Source organism: Homarus americanus, unplaced genomic scaffold, assembly GCF_018991925.1.
Source record: "Homarus americanus isolate GMGI-L3 unplaced genomic scaffold, GMGI_Hamer_2.0 scaffold367, whole genome shotgun sequence".
Taxonomy (NCBI): domain Eukaryota; kingdom Metazoa; phylum Arthropoda; class Malacostraca; order Decapoda; family Nephropidae; genus Homarus; species Homarus americanus.
The window spans coordinates 3,817,465-3,834,120 of NW_024743709.1; the positions used below are offsets into that span (position 1 = coordinate 3,817,465).

Genomic DNA, 16,656 nt, shown 5'->3' on the forward strand with positions numbered 1-16,656 from the left:
TGGTGGTGGTGGTGGGGGGGGTGAGGAGGAGATCACGGAGACAGAGATACAGTGGTGGAGAAGCTTCTTATAGCCTGGCGGTGAGCAACTCCAGGCACAGCACCACCAACCCCAGCGAGTTACCGCCAGCGAAGACCACAAACATTCCCTGGAAAACAAACAACATCTGAACGTGTCTGTCTGTCTGTCTCTGTCTTTCTTTCTCTGTCTGTCTGTCTGTCTGTCTGTCTCTGTCTTTTCAACGATTCCTATCTATGCCAATCCGAGCAAATACTACGCTCCCTTCCTTTAAATCATCTCATAAAAAGTATCTATTGTCTAAGTATTAATAATCTTGTAATTCCTACTTAATATTCCTGTTTTTATTGTACCACCAAAACCATTATTAAATTGTCATGTTGATAGACAGAAATTACCATTGTAATAAATATATTTGCAAACTTGACGTGATACTAACAGCTGTGTCCTCTTGTTCCACCTTAATACAGCCCGTGTTGTACTGCTTCCCTCCCTTATCATATTTATGTATAACAACTCCACTGTAAAGTGTGTATATACTCATAATATAAATGTAAACAAATAATAAATAAAATAAATAAATATTGAAGTGATAACCTTGGTAACATTCTGATATGTTCTTATTACCACCATACTATTGTACTATTCCAGATGATACTAAATGTTACATAATACTTCCTTGAGATATATGTATAGTATATATCAGGTGCCTAACAGAGAGCTCAGGTTCTCAACTGGCTCAGCCATGTTAATATTGTTATCATTATCCACTCTGTATCTGTGTTCTTCTGGCTAAATGAACTGTTTCAATATCAACAACCTTACCCAGATGTTAGAGAGAGACAGGGAAGTTCTCACGGTGATCTTGGTGGGCGGACGAACACACACGGTCGAGTTCTTGTCTTGACTTTTCATCCAGTGATCATATAACCCGGCCTCTGTTATCCAGGTGATTCTGTCATAGAGAAATTAGTTATCTACATATATATATTAAACACAGGATATAATGTTTTTCAGTTAATTTTATTTATTTTTATTTGTTTAATGGCCAACACACCTGTCCATGAATTCCTAATTGAAATGTCAGGTGTAGAGAGTTACCTGAACCCTTAATGAGATATTATTTTGATTAAGTTCTTTCTAGATTATATTAGTGATGTGTGTGTGTGTGTGTGTGTGTGTTAATGAGACCACAAGACCACATATTCTCACCTTTTACTCACAGCAGGTACGAGGGGGCTGTTCTTAGAGCCAATCATACAGTACAAGAAGGGCATAAAAGCCTCCCTAGACGTGTAAAAGTCACACTGACCTAAAGACCATAAGATAAACATCAGTGAATTAATCTATAACATTATATATAGACCAAAATAAATCAAATTGGACATAAACAAACTTTTTTTTAAACATTCTATTTATAATCTATTAACTCTATATAGAAAATTATATCAGAATACTATGATTTTTATCGATTTTTTCTATATATTTTTCTACGTCCTTATCATAAACTGGACTTTGAATTCACTGCAATAGAACCTGTGTTAGAGAAGTCTTGAGCCATTAGAACCTTGATAGTGAGGTCTTCCCCTACATACACGTAGGGTCCTTTCCTCACTAGCTGGTCTAACATGGTCGGGTACTCCGTCGCCAGAACAAAGTCAATACGCTCCTCCCCCTCCGCGTCACGCACCTCCCGGAGAGCACCTGAGGTTGACGTCTTGAAAGGTGCAGAGAAAAGGGTGTTAAAAATATACGGAAGATGATTGTGTGGACAGTAGAGACAGTAGAGATAGTAGGGAATAGACAGTAGAGACAGTAGGGAGTAGAGATAGTAAACAGTAGAGACAGTAGAGAGTAGATAGTAGAGACAGTTGAGATGGTAAACAGTAGAGACAGTAGACAGTAGACAATAGAGATAGTAGAGACAGTAGACAGTAGACAATAGAGACAGTAGACAGTACACGGGAGGAGTTTGTATCTTAGGGGGTTGTATCAGGATTTAAACTCTGTTGTTAAGATGTTGGGGTCATCTGCCTCGTCTCACCTCCATACAACACACATCACAGGTGAGAACTATTGTCTAATGGTTAGTTTAGCTCCTTGTGTATTTTCTTTATCAATTAAATGTTTCTGTAAGGTGATTATTCTTCTTCACTCTATCTCCTCGTTCTTCCCTTTAACACCTGTAGTAGTAATCGCCACAGGTAGACGAGAGAGATGGTATAAACTCACACGGAAATGACTGACGTAAACTGTGTTGTATTCCCAGATCATGGTGGTGGAGGGGTCTTCCAGGAGGTCCCTCAAGAACTGGAAGGGTTGTGGGATGTACCTCACCGCCAGGAGGGACATGAGGTTGCCAGAGTAGCTGAGGGTGAGCACCAGCATCACTATCATCCAGCCGCCTAACACCATCCGCTCCCACCACCGATCAGACGACACCCACGTATCTGTTAGGTTAGGTTAGGTTAGGTTAGGTTTGGTTAGGTTAGGTTAGGTTTAATGTCTTGAAAACACCTGGAGGACAGTAACTAATAAACACATATACAGTATTGAAACTCCTCGGCTGTAAGACCTAACTGTTCACTTACTCTCCTGTAGCAACACACGGAAATACATGGACAACATCGGCACTCTGACGGAGAAGCAGAAGGACAGCAGTAACACCGTCGTCAACAACAGCACCAGAGACGCTAGCATCACCGCCCACACCGCCGGGGCCAGAGGCAGCAGGAAACCCCACGGGTCCACCTCCGGCTTGCCACGCCCTCCCAAGATCCTCAGGTAGTCACTCATGATGGGGACCGTGTAGTCCACCACCTCTGTCCTTACTGCTGAGATACCGAAGGGACCAAGGCCGAGATCTACCTCCTACAGGCAAATAAACACAGGACATCTCACTTATCAACGACGGAGGAGGTGGATTCTCTAAGTTACATCCGTCATTATAGTTCCTTCAGCTTAAGTTTATCTCGTCAACATAACCTGATACACTTACCTTCCTGCCCACCATCCCTACCATGCCTGTCCACGTCCCGTCAGGCAGCTTGTTACCAAAAGACCCGTCCGGAGCCCGAACTATCGTGTACCTGAGGGGGAGGAGGTGCATATGTTACTGAATACCTGCACACACACACACACACACACAGACACACACACACACACACACACACAGACACACACACACACACACAGACACACACACACACAGACACAGACAGACACACACACACACACACACACAGACACAGACACACAGACACAGACACACAAACACACAGACACAGACACACACACACAGACACAGACACACACACAGACACAGACACACAGACACAGACACAGACACACAGACACACAGACACAGACACAGACACACACACACACACACAGACACACACACACACACACAGACACACACACACAACGCCGAGAGTTAAAGGAGCTTGTGTTTATCAGCTGGGAAGACCCACTGGCCATGCATTATCTACCAGTCTTTAATAACTTCCTATACGATGACAATCAAGCAACTCGCCATCAAGAGACTCCCAAGAGCCTTTTTCACCGTAAACATAAGCAAACATTATTGGTGTTGTTAAGACTCACGTGAAGTTGATGGAGTGGGCCAGTAGCTCCAACACCTTGATCATGGCGCCCGAGTACTGGTACCTGGGGCCGGGGGGGTTACCTGTCTCTCTCAACTTCACGTGAGGCGGAAACTCTTCACCTGTTACCTTCAGCGCTGGTCTCTGTAGGAACCTGAAGCACCAAACACTTAGTAAGGTTAACTTGAACTAACCTAACCTGACCTAACCTAACATAACCAGACTTTTGATTGGTTGTTGTTATTTTAGATATTTCGTTATTACATGATTTTTTTTAAATAGGGTCACATAGGTCACCTCTCCAGACACGAATTCCTGTAAGTTACTCACCTGTCGAACTTCTCAGGGAAAAGTGGGATGTTGGTGGTGAGGGAGAGGCCCAGGTGAGGTGCCCAGGAGGCAACTTGTAACACCTGGCTGCTGTAGGGCAGGTGTACGTACACACTACACCTGTAGGTAAACAAACACATTATTGGTTCCGGATGAGTGAAATAATAACAAATGGCGGCTGGTCATTACCTGGGGTAACCGGAGGTGTCGTCCAGGAGGAGCAACATGGCGGCTGGTCATTACCTGGGGTAACCGGAGGTGTCGTCCAGGAGGAGCAACATGGCGGCTGGTCATTACCTGGGGTAATCGGAGGTGTCGTCCAGGAGGAGCAACATGGCGTTCATCATGGAGAAGGAGGTGTGGAGGTGGCGGAGGTGAGAGAGAGGCCGGCGGGTGACGGCCAGGAGCCTGTTGGTCCACACCAGGAGGCGGCCCTTGAAGATCCACTCAGCCGAGGCGGCGAGGAAGGCTGAGTCGTCGCTCACCACCACCACCGTCACGCACCACGACACCTGTCTCACCTGTTGATGTGTACCTGTTGTTAGTTATGTGTCCTGCCTCACTGTCCTGCCTCACTGTCCTGCCTGCCCCACTGTCCTGCCTCACTGTCCTGCATGCCCCACTGTCCTGCCTCACTGCCCTGCCTCATTAGTACTGTGATTGACCTACCCGTCGAGCCTGGGCCACCAGCCGGGACAGCAGCGCCTCCGTCATGTTTGGACTTTTGCCTTCTGCTGCCACCTGGAACACCGTCACCCCCCAGGGGGCTCCCAGCCCTCCCAGCTCCTGAAGTGACAAAATAACACCAACTGAAGCTCAGTATTATAGTGAAGTAGTGTTACCTGTGGCCAGGTAATATAAGAACACAGGTGAAGGTGCCGTAGTGTTACCTGTGGCCAGGTAATATAAGAACACAGGTGAAGGTGCAGTAGTGTTACCTGTGGCCAGGTAATATAAGAACACAGGTGAAGGTGCAGTAGTGTTACCTGTGGCCAGGTAATATAAGAACACAGGTGAAGGTGCAGTAGTGTTGACTCACCGTGAACACAGTGGTGGAGGAGGTGGTGCCGTCTGTGAGGAGGATGACGGAGCAGCGAGGCCGCCACACTGTGGCCGCCACAGCCGCCCCCGCCACGCTCAGCGTCTCTCCCGCACCTGAGGAACTCAACAGTGTTGATGATGATGACATGAGAAAGATGTTTACACTATTATGGACAAGACCAACCAACACGTAGAGACAACTGTTGTCAACTACAGACCTTTATTAACTTATAAAATATTAATTAACTTCATCAATCAGTCAGAGGTTATAACTTACCCTGAGGGCGAGGCAGCTGGGCGACAGTCAGGGAGACAGTCAGGACCAACAGCAGTGAGGCCGCACCAGCCGTCATCACCCCGGCTGTCGGGACACATCACATGTTAAACTCTCTTAAGAGCGTCGCTGCGAAATATATGTTAATATATAATCTGTTATTATCAGTAGATAACGAACGACTGGCCTGCTGCCTCTTGGACGTAATGTTGTGGCTCCTTTACTGCATGACGTCACTGATCCTTTACTGTTCTGCATGACGTCACTGATCCTTTACTGTACTGCATGACGTCACTGATCCTTTACTATACTGCATGACGTCACTGATCCTTTACTGTACTGCATGACGTCACTGATCCTTTCTGTACTGCATGACGTCACTGATCCTTTTATACTGCATGACGTCACTGATCCTTTACTATTCTGCATGACGTATTATTCTGCATGACGTCACTGATCCCTATACGCATGACGTCACTGATCCTTTACTATTCTGCATGACGTCACTGATCCTTTACTATACTGCATGACGTCACTGATCGTTTACTATTCTGCATGACGTCACTGATCCTTTACTATACTGCATGACGTCACTGATCCTTTACTATTCTGCATGACGTCACTGATCCTTACTATTCTGCATGACGTCACTGATCCTTTACTGTTCTGCATGACGTCACTGATCCTTTACTGTACTGCATGACGTCACTGATCCTTTACTATACTGCATGACGTCACTGATCCTTTACTGTACTGCATGACGTCACTGATCCTTTACTATACTGCATGACGTCACTGATCCTTTACTATACTGCATGACGTCACTGATCCTTTACTGTACTGCATGACGTCACTGATCCTTTAATATACCACGTGAAGTCAATCACTATATTTAAAGTCCACCAACAACTTCTTCACTTATACTATTACTTACAAATCAACTTCCACTCATAACAATTGGATGCGGTGGTGGCTGAGTGGACATAGAACTCGCATCGTACCCTGGTTCGGTTCGGTTAGGTTAGGTTTACGATGTTTCAATTGAGTCTTAACCTCTTTCGTTTTTTTATTATTTATATTTTCTATTTCTTATACTTTGATTATTACATTTTCCTTGTGTGTTATTTGGTTTTAATAATAATGATAACAATAATAATAATAATAATAATAACAACAACAACAACAATAATAATAATAATAGGTCCGTACTACATCACTTAACGCAAATTAAGACAACAGTTCACCTCATTACCATATACATCAACAATAACATAAAGTACATATTGGAAAGTTAAATAAAACACATCAGAAACATTATAAACATCTTTTATTAATGCTAAACACTTTTGAGTAACAATACATAAACATTTAAACACACAAACCATTCGAAATTAGTCAATAAGTATAATTTTAACACAATGGGATTAATTTTTCGTGATGACATTAATTTTTGTAACGTTTATGTTGTATATATTTTTTTATGTAGAGGGAGTTAAGAGTGTCCGTCCGTATGTGTGTCGTGTTGATATTGACCAACTGATGAAGGTGTCGTGAGATGAAGGGACTCACTGTAAGTTCTTCTTCAGGTTGACTACGTTACAATGGATGAATCTTAATTGTTTATTGTGGTGAGAGTTTGTGCTTGTTGCTTGTGTTTTTGTTGATTTTGTTCATGTACTGGTCATGGCGTTTGTTTGTGTGTGACTGTGTGTAATGTATGTATGTGTGAGTGTGTGTGTCTGTGTGTTAATCTTCCGGAGAAAGTTAGATTCTTCGTGTCACCTTCGTCAGTAGCCCATGTACTGTGTCTGATTAGGAGGCCACTGCATCACCACCCCTGTACTCCAAGTCTCCTCATTCGGCCGCTGATTCCCTTCACTCCCTACCACGTAATCTCTCCACGATGGACTTGTCGATGACTGTCCGAGTGTCAATCTCAAGTTGGGGTTAGTTTTAAAAGGATTCAGGGGATCTATGTACAGAGGAAGGCACGAGTAGGTGGAGCCATCTTGGTAGCGTCGAGGGTCTGTTGTTGTTTTCGGCGGGAAGTAAGACTGATGTGAGAGGAAGTCATACGGGATTGAGTCCATCTCTAGTAACGATAGCCGAGGTCTTCCACTACGAGCTTTATTCTTCAAGTTACCCTCTCGTTGCCACCGTCTAATCCACCTGTAGACGGTCGTGACACTCGTTCCTGTCTTTTGAGCGATCGTACGGACAGGTAAACCGTCTACCCACATACGGACGAACCTGGCGCGTTCATCTACCCCCGTGGGCCTGAATGGGTGTTGCCTCATTACCCTGGTGCTGTGAGGAGATAGAAATATATAACAAGTTTTATCCTCACAGGTGAATAGCATCGACGGGGGTCATTAACGCTGACAGGTAACAGGTAACAGATACAGGACGACAACAACACCTGATTGGACCAACTTCATCTTGTGTTTTGTTGTGATAAACGTAACCATCTTCCCAGGACTTGATAGGAGTTAAGTCAATATAAATATACACCAATTATACACCAAATATACGTAAGATTTCGGTTCTGTTGTATATATATATATATCTTAATGGACAATACAGCCAGTGTATACTATATGTACTTAATACGTAGGTTATTACCTGTATAACCTATTACACACCTGAAAGATAAACATAAATTCTACAAAAAAAAGATTTCTCCAGAGTTTGAGTAGTGTTGTAACATAATCCATAATTATACAGTTGATTCTTTAAATAAATGGTGTTTCTGTGCTCTTCAAAACGTTACCAACAGACAGACACACATACACACCGTATCTTCACTTCACACTCAGATACGTAAAAATGATTTCATGTTACAATATTTTCAAAACAATATAAAAAGCGTGAATAGTTTCTTACAGAGAGTACTGGACGAAGACACAGCAGGTCCCCCTCCTCTTGATGATGGTGTTGATGTTGACAGTTACAGAGGCTCCACACTAATGCCTCCTTCACCCCCATCTCACTCCTTTTTATGAACCTCAAAACCCCACCAACAACATCTCCTCAATGGTGATTGGTCGGTGTTGATTCAAGGACTGCAGTGATTGGTGGGTGATGAGGCGGCGCAGGTAGAGGCGTGAGTCAAGTAGCACATCAAGATATACGATACATCCCACCATGATGATGTACGATATTTAATGGATTTTTTTTTCTAGCTTGAATATTATACGTGATCCATATATTGTTGTGCTTCATCTATCGTCATACATTTCACATCTGATTACAATACCTGTGATATAACTAATTAACTCACCTGTAATATCAACTCATATCAAGGCTAATCAATAATTTACAACACACTTACTTTACACATTGAAAGAAACAGTCATATTTGCCACAGTTTAATGAGGTTAGTTTAAACTGTAAAGTGACCGTCTCCCAACTAAGCTCAATGGCTAGCTAGAGATATCCTGGTAGACTCGTTGGTGATTAAAACTAAAAACAAAGATATTTTATTTATTGCTTTAAAGTGTTTTACAACTTCATTTATGATTTACATGGAATAAATGAATAATAATGGAAAAAATAATATATAGTAGTTATGTGGGAAATAGTTGTTGTTATTATTGTTATTGTTATTATTATTATTATTTAACAGTTATCAACACAGCAGAGATACAGTGGTGGAGAAGCTTCTTATAGCCTGGCGGTGAGCAACTCCAGGCACAGCACCACCAACCCCAGCGAGTTACCGCCAGCGAAGACCACAAACATTCCCTGGAAAACAAACAACATCTGAACGTGTCTGTCTGTCTGTATTTTCAACTATTCCCAGACACGAGAGAGAGAGAGAGAGAGAGAGAGAGAGAGAACAACCTTACCCAGATGTTAGAGAGAGACAGGGAAGTTCTCACAGTGATCTTGGTGGGCGGACGAACACACACGGTCGAGTTCCTGTTCAGACTTTCCATCCAGTAATCATATAACCCGGCCTCTGTTATCCAGGTGATTCTGTCATTGAGAAATTCATTTATTATATCTATTTATTCAATACATCGTGGGATATGTTTATTTTATTAGGAATACTGTATATTTTTTATTATCACTCGTTAATATGTCGGGTCTAAGTTTGTTTTGAAGTTAATATTATTTTGATTATTATTGTAAAGTGTTTGAGGTTAGGATCTACACAAACATACATACATACATACATACATACATACATACATAAACACACGCACAAACATACATATCAATACAATATGTGTATATGTATGTATCTATGATCTAAAAGTCCAAATATATATAATGAAATATATGTTGGTATATCTGAATATATATGTAATGAAAATTAAATATTACATCACGTGTTTGGATTATGGCATTAATTAACCTGTGTCTCACCTTTTACTCACAGCAGGTACGAGGGGGCTGTTCTTAGGGCCGATCATACAGTACAAGAAGGGCATAAAAGCCTCCCTAGACGTGTAAAAGTCACACTGACCTGGAGACGAAAAATGACATTATTCTTCAACTTTGTCTGGTTAGCTTAGGTTAGTGCTAGGTTAGGTTAGTGTTAGGTTAGTGTTAGGTTAGGGTTAGGTTAGTGTTAGGTTAGTGTTAGGTTAGGGTTAGGTTAGTGTTAGGTTAGTGTTAGGTTAGTGTTAGGTTAGTGTTAGGTTAGGGTTAGGTTAGTGTTAGGTTAGTGGGTTAGGGTTAGGTTAGTGTTAGGTTAGGGTTAGGTTATAGGTTAGTTAGCTTAGGTTAGTGCTAGGTTAGGTTAGTGTTAGGTTAGGGTTAGGTTAGGGTTAGGTTAGTGTTAGGTTAGTGTTAGGTTAGGGTTAGGTTAGTGTTAGGTTAGTGTTAGGTTAGGGTTAGGTTAGTGTTAGGTTAGGGTTAGGTTAGTGTTAGGTTAGTGTTAGGTTAGGGTTAGGTTAGTGTTAGGTTAGGGTTAGGTTAGTGTTAGGTTAAATAAGCTAGAGTGTAGATTAATCAAGTGAACCAAGTCATTTTATCATTGAAAATATATTAAAATGCCCTCATTCAACATTACACGAACCACTTTAAATCCAACACGAAGAGAACCTGTATTGGAGAAGTCTTGACCCATGAGGACCTTGATAGTGAGGTCTTCCCCTACGAACACATAGGGCCCCTCACGCACCAGTTGGTCCTGCATGGTCGGGTACTCCGTCGCCAGAACGAAGCTGATCCGTCCAGCCGCCTCCGCCTTCTGTACCTCTTGGAATATCCCGGATTCTGATGTCTTGAAAATAAACAGAAAAGGATTTGAGATATTTACACTTAGAGATAATTATTAACAGGTAAAGGTCTGAGATATTTACATTTAGAGATAATTAACAGGTAAAGGTTTGAGATATTTACATTTAGAGATGGTTAATGGGTAAAGGTTTGAGATATTTACACTTAGAGATAATTAACAGGTAAAGCCAAAACGAAGGTAAACTCCAAAACAATGTTCCTCAAAGTTACTCACGCGGAAATGGTTGACGTAAGCTGTGTTGTATTCCCAGATCATGGTGGTGGAGGGGTCTTCCAGGAGGTCCCTCAAGAACTGGAAGGGTTGTGGGATGTACCTCACCGCCAGGAGGGACATGAGGTTGCCAGAGTAGCTGAGGGTGAGCACCAGCATCACTATCATCCAGCCGCCTAACACCATCCGCTCCCACCACCGATCAGACGACACCCACGTATCTGTCAGGACGCCTCGAGTCTTCTTACACCACTCAGCCGCTCACCACTCACCCAGTTATCGTCTCATTAGAAAGTTTCTCATTTTTTACATTCAGTTAAATTTGTATTATTTTTGTTGTGGCCTAAGGACATCACAACACCTTCTTTTCATCTCTTAAAAACACGTGGTAGTCGCCCCAAAAAGTATCTCTACAGAGGGTGAACGATGAATTTCAAATGAACACTGTGACTCCTGTTGTCTCGGTAGGGTTGTCAAAATCCTTCGTCTGTTGTGTTATATTGTCTCATGCAAAATCATAAAGATACTTTTTGGAACAACTTACACTGAAGACTATACAGTATTGAAACTCCTCGGCTGTAAGACCTAACTGTTCACTTACTCTCCTGTAGCAACACACGGAAATACATGGACAACATCGGCACTCTGACGGAGAAGCAGAAGGACAGCAGTAACACCGTCGTCAACAACAGCACCAGAGACGCCAGCATCACCGCCCACACCGCCGGGGCCAGAGGCAGCAGGAACCCCCACGGGTCCACCTCCGGCTTGCCACGCCCTCCCAAGATCCTCAGGTAGTCGTTGACGATGGGCGCCGTGTAGTCCACTATCTCGGCCCTGACTGCTGTGATGCCGAAGGGACCAAGGCCAAGGTCGATCTCCTAGACCCGAGAAAATACTACATCAGTGGCCGGGACAACACCTCCATGATAGCAAAGGAAAACTGTACATCACACAGTAAATACAACGTAACTGTGGAAGTATTGTTGACACACAAGTATTCTGAGAAGTACCAAACATTTCTCACTTAGGAAGGAGAACTGAGTGACTGTGTTGTACTTATTTCAGCATAATACTATACACGCCTAAATGATTATCCTTACTTAATATATATCTAAATCAAGTCTAGAATAAATTAATTACTTTTAAGATAAAAATGACGAAGAAAACATACATTGAAGTAACCAGGTACACATACGCACACACACACACACACACACACACACACTCACCTTCCTTCCCACCATCCCTACCATACCCGTCGCCGTCCCGTTGGACAACTTAGTACCAAACGAGCCGTCAGGAGGCCGTATGATGGTGTACCTGGCGAGAATTATATTACCTGTGTTAATTAGTCCTCCCTCTATCTCCCACACTACTAGACTTCTCGAGTACATCAAATAATAATGTCAGTAAGAACAAATATGAACAAATTAGTAGAAATGACAAATATTATATACGATGTACAATTTAAGATGCTATTTACATATCTATTTTAATTTACACTTTAAAATACACAAAATTAGTGGTTACAGTAACTTTAATTATAAATATAAATAAATTAAAGCTCCTTCTTGACCTACGTGAAGTTGAGAGAGAGGGCCAAGAGCTCCAACACCCGAGTCATGGCGCCTGAGAACCTGAACCTCGGGCCAGAAGTGTTGGCTGTTTCTCTAACCTCAACATGAGGCGGAAACTCCTCAGCCGTAACCTTGAGCAAGGGTCTCTGTAGGAACCTGAAGCAGCAGTACACGTCACGGGTCAGCAATGTCTTATTATACTTACGGATGTCAAATATTTCCAGGACCAAAGGGATATTTTAGAACATTATAAAGTTGTGTTGAGTCACAGTAGAGAGCTGAGACATCGTCCTACTTGGTAGAACTTTTAAAATATCGAATTTAGGTTAATATCTGACCTGTCGAACTTCTCAGGGAAAAGTGGGATGTTGGTGGTAAGGGAGAGGCCCAGGTGAGGTGCCCAGGAGGCAACTTGTAACACCTGGCTGCTGTAGGGCAGGTGCACGTACACACTACACCTGCAGGTAAACAAACACATTATTGGTTCCTGATGAGTGAAGTAATAACAAATGGCGGCTGGTCATTACCTGGGGTAACCGGAGGTGTCGTCCAGGAGGAGCAACATGGCGGCTGGTCATTACCTGGGGTAACCGGAGGTGTCGTCCAGGAGGAGCAACATGGCGTTCATCATGGAGAAGGAGGTGTGGAGGTGGCGGAGGTGAGAGAGAGGCCGGCGGGTGAGGGCCAGGAGCCTGTTGGTCCACACCAGGAGGCGGCCCTTGAAGATCCACTCAGCCGAGGCGGCGAGGAAGGCTGAGTCGTCGCTCACCACCACCACCGTCACGCACCACGACACCTGTCTCACCTGTTGATGTGTACCTGTTGTTAGTTATGTGTCCTGCCTCACTGTCCTGCATGCCCCACTGTCCTGCTTCACTGTCCTGCCTACCTCACTGTCCTGCCTCACTAGCACTGTGAGTGACCTACCCGTCGAGCCTGGGCCACCAGCCGGGACAGCAGCGCCTCCGTCATGTTTGGACTTTTGCCTTCTGCTGCCACCTGGACACACCGTGACACCCTCCCAGTGTGTAGTGCTGTGTTATAGTGAAGTAGTGTTACCTGTGACCAGGTAATATAAGAACACAGGTGAAGGTGCAGTAGTGTTACCTGTGGCCAGGTAATATAAGAACACAGGTGAAGGTGCAGTAGTGTTACCTGTGGCCAGGTAATATAAGAACACAGGTGAAGGTGCAGTAGTGTTACCTGTGGCCAGGTAATATAAGAACACAGGTGAAGGTGCAGTAGTGTTGACTCACCGTGAACACAGTGGTGGAGGAGGTGGTGCCGTCTGTGAGGAGGATGACGGAGCAGCGAGGCCGCCACACTGTGGCCGCCACAGCCGCCACAGCCGCCCCCGCCACGCTCAGCGTCTCTCCCGCACCTGAGGAACACAACAGTGTTGATGATGATGACATGAGAAAGATGTTTACACTATTATGGACAAGACCAACCAACACGTAGAGACAACTGTTGTCAACTACAGACCTTTATTAACTTATAAAATATTAATTAACTTCATCAATCAGTCAGAGGTTATAACTTACCCTGAGGGCGAGGCAGCTGGGCGACAGTCAGGCAGACAGTCAGGACCAACAGCAGTGAGGCCGCAGCCGCCGTCATCACCCCGGCTGTCGGGACACATCACACCCCGAGCTTCAGTGGCTACCTTACTCTTATATGTCTATATATCAAAAACAATATTATATTTTCATTCATTTATCAATCTATTTCTTACATTATCAGTTACGTAACATTTACCTCACACAGTTGTACTAAGGAATGTTTTGACCATTACAAAGATAACTTATAATATCATCGTTAATATTAGTCAAAGTTAGGTTGGGTTAGGTTAGGTTAGGTTAGGTTTTTGAAGTATATATCCACAGTTATATAAATTTTTCAGAACGAATACGATAGCGACAAACAAGAGAGAAGGATTTAGTGACCTAATCTAGCTGGTGGGTGAGTGAGAACGCCGCCGCTCTCAGAATCATTCCTCAGTGGTCATTCTTCCGTCTTCCTCATCACCCCCAAATATTTCTCTAACATCTGTATTTTTTATTCTTCCTCATTAAATTATAATCTTTCTTAATACATAATCTAAAACAATTAAAAATACCCAGGGAAGTAAAATAGCTAAGGTCTTTAATTAATTTATTTTATTTATCTAGGTTGATAATCTTAGTAGGCATTACAGATTATTTTATTACAACACAAAATACTCAAGAGATTCAATAAGTAATAATATTCACACTTATAATCGTCATGTGATGAGTCATATGGATTTTAAGTATAGTATTTTAAGGCAGTCTGTCAGTCTGTGTTTGGTTGTGGTGAGAATGTTAAGTGTGTATTATATAAGATTAAATTTATATTGGTAATTTTGTTAACTAATCCATTTGTTTGTATAGAGTATTATAAATGTTTTTGTCGTGGTGTTAGTTTGTGCTTGTGTGTGTGTTTCAGTTTGTTTGTGTTGACGTTAATAAACCACTTGTATTCTTCGTGTCACCTTCTTCAGTAGCCCGTATACTGTGTTTGACTGGGGGGCCACAACATCGCCGAGCTCCAGGTGTTTTGGTGCTGTCCCTCATTCACCGCCTCACAGTCCCTGAACGCTGACATGGTTGCTGAGTGTCTTAGCGGGAAACGAAAATCCTGAGTGTTTCTAGATTGGTTTAGAGGATCGATGTGTGGAGATAGTAGGGTGTAGTGTGTTCTATCCTGGTGACGTCGAAGGTCTGCTGTGTTGGGTGTCCTGCAGTAGGGGAGAGCGTCGTCAGTTGAGGGGGTCGAGTGAGTGGTGGTGGTGTTGATGCTTTGGCGATTTGTGGTCTCTCCTTTTCGTAGCGATAGTCGAGGTCTTCCACTACGAGCTTTGTTCTCCACGTTGCCCTCTTGTTGCCACCGTCTAATCCACCTGTAGACGGTCGTGACACTCGTTCCTGTCATTTGAGCGATCGTACGGACAGGTAAACCGTCTACCCACATACAGACGAACCTGGCGCGTTCATCTACCCCCGTGGGTCTGAATGGGCTTGCCCTCATCACATTGACGCTGTGAGGAGACAGAAATACAATAAGTTTTATCCTCGCAGGTGACAAAAAACAAACTCATTAATGGCTTCCGATACACAGGTAAATTTCCATGACAATTTTGCGCACTACACGGACTAAATTTTCCCCTCAGGATATGTTGAAAATATAAATGAGTTTTCTTATTACTTGCAAAGAAAAAAAATACGCTAAAATATTATTCTCACTTCTAATTTACAATAAACCACCTGAAGATTCACTTAAAATCCTTCACTTCCACATTAACATTTCCTTCAGCCGACACACCATCTTCCGCCTCAGGTCAGAGCCGCAGACAAGTGTAGGACCAAGGCTTGAACCTACACCAGGATAGACTATACAAGAACAGTGACCACATCCCCCAACACGAGTCTAACCTAACCTAACCCAACCCAACCAAACCTAACATAACCTAACATAACCCAACCCAACCTAACCTAACATAACCTCACCCAAGAAAGTAAGATCTGATACATTTTTCACATCAGTTATATTTTTCCTGTGTTCATTATTCTCCCCTTCCTTCCTCACCCCAACCCTCCTCTCCTCTCCCCAACCTTCCACAACCCTTCCCTTCTCTCCCCCCTCCCCCCCCCTCCCCTCCCCCTTTTCTATCTCCCTATTCAACATTTATTCATCTCTTGGCATTTTGTTTACATTCCTGTACTTTCCTCATACACACACACGTACACACACACACACACGACCCACTGATTCTATCCCCAAATTTCGAGCTAAAATTAAAAAAAAAAACTTCCGATGGTAAACCCCAAACAAAATATTGAGTCGAATCAAGAAAAAAGAATGAAATTTCCTTGTTTTTTGTGTATGTATATATATAAATTCTACAATAACATGGAAAACAACGACACCTGAAGTATTACGTTTAGTCATTGTGTTCCTCCCACCCTCCTGCTTCCTACAAAATCAACAACAATAACACTCACGGCTACAGCAGAGTCACCAGACAGCTAGAGAGAGAGAGAGAGAGAGAGAGATGTACACGGGGTGATCGGCTGCACCATACTAACCCCTTCTCCACCATACCACCTCATTTTATTAAACTCGACACACACATCAACTAAGAACTAGTCTCTCATTGGTCCATTGTGTAAACCGAGAAATGCTATTGGTTGCCATCACACACATCACCGTTGTCTCTACTCTGACGAACGTGATTGGTTGGCAGGAAGGTGCGGGAAGATAGAGGGAAGATGACGTTTGGTGCGCGCGCTGTTTACTATCATTGGCGTACGATAATTCACAAGAAGA

At 43.2% G+C, this 16,656-nt stretch overlaps 2 protein-coding genes across 2 annotated transcripts; both read right to left on the reverse strand.

Annotated features, from left to right (window-relative positions):
• Positions 1-3: 3 nt before the first annotated feature.
• LOC121877383 (probable glutamate receptor) lies at positions 4-8,223 on the reverse strand. Its single transcript, XM_042383122.1, has 14 exons — positions 8,152-8,223; positions 5,272-5,355; positions 4,993-5,108; positions 4,623-4,739; positions 4,251-4,474; positions 3,954-4,073; positions 3,625-3,777; positions 3,017-3,107; positions 2,610-2,889; positions 2,251-2,468; positions 1,555-1,735; positions 1,231-1,330; positions 844-973; positions 4-148 (listed from the first exon to the last, which is right to left on the reverse strand). The coding sequence occupies exons 2-14, from the start codon at positions 5,345-5,347 to the stop codon at positions 68-70; spliced, it is 1,887 nt and encodes a 628-aa protein (XP_042239056.1). The 5' UTR covers positions 5,348-5,355; positions 8,152-8,223; the 3' UTR covers positions 4-67.
• A 624-nt stretch (positions 8,224-8,847) lies between these two features.
• On the reverse strand, positions 8,848-16,402 carry LOC121877448 (probable glutamate receptor). The gene is made up of 14 exons (XM_042383212.1): positions 16,332-16,402; positions 13,854-13,937; positions 13,566-13,690; positions 13,237-13,368; positions 12,891-13,114; positions 12,648-12,767; positions 12,313-12,465; positions 11,962-12,052; positions 11,331-11,610; positions 10,733-10,950; positions 10,321-10,501; positions 9,640-9,739; positions 9,117-9,246; positions 8,848-9,012 (listed from the first exon to the last, which is right to left on the reverse strand). Exons 2-14 carry the CDS (start codon positions 13,927-13,929, stop codon positions 8,932-8,934), a joined length of 1,911 nt encoding a protein of 636 aa, XP_042239146.1. The 5' UTR covers positions 13,930-13,937; positions 16,332-16,402; the 3' UTR covers positions 8,848-8,931.
• Positions 16,403-16,656: the final 254 nt, after the last annotated feature.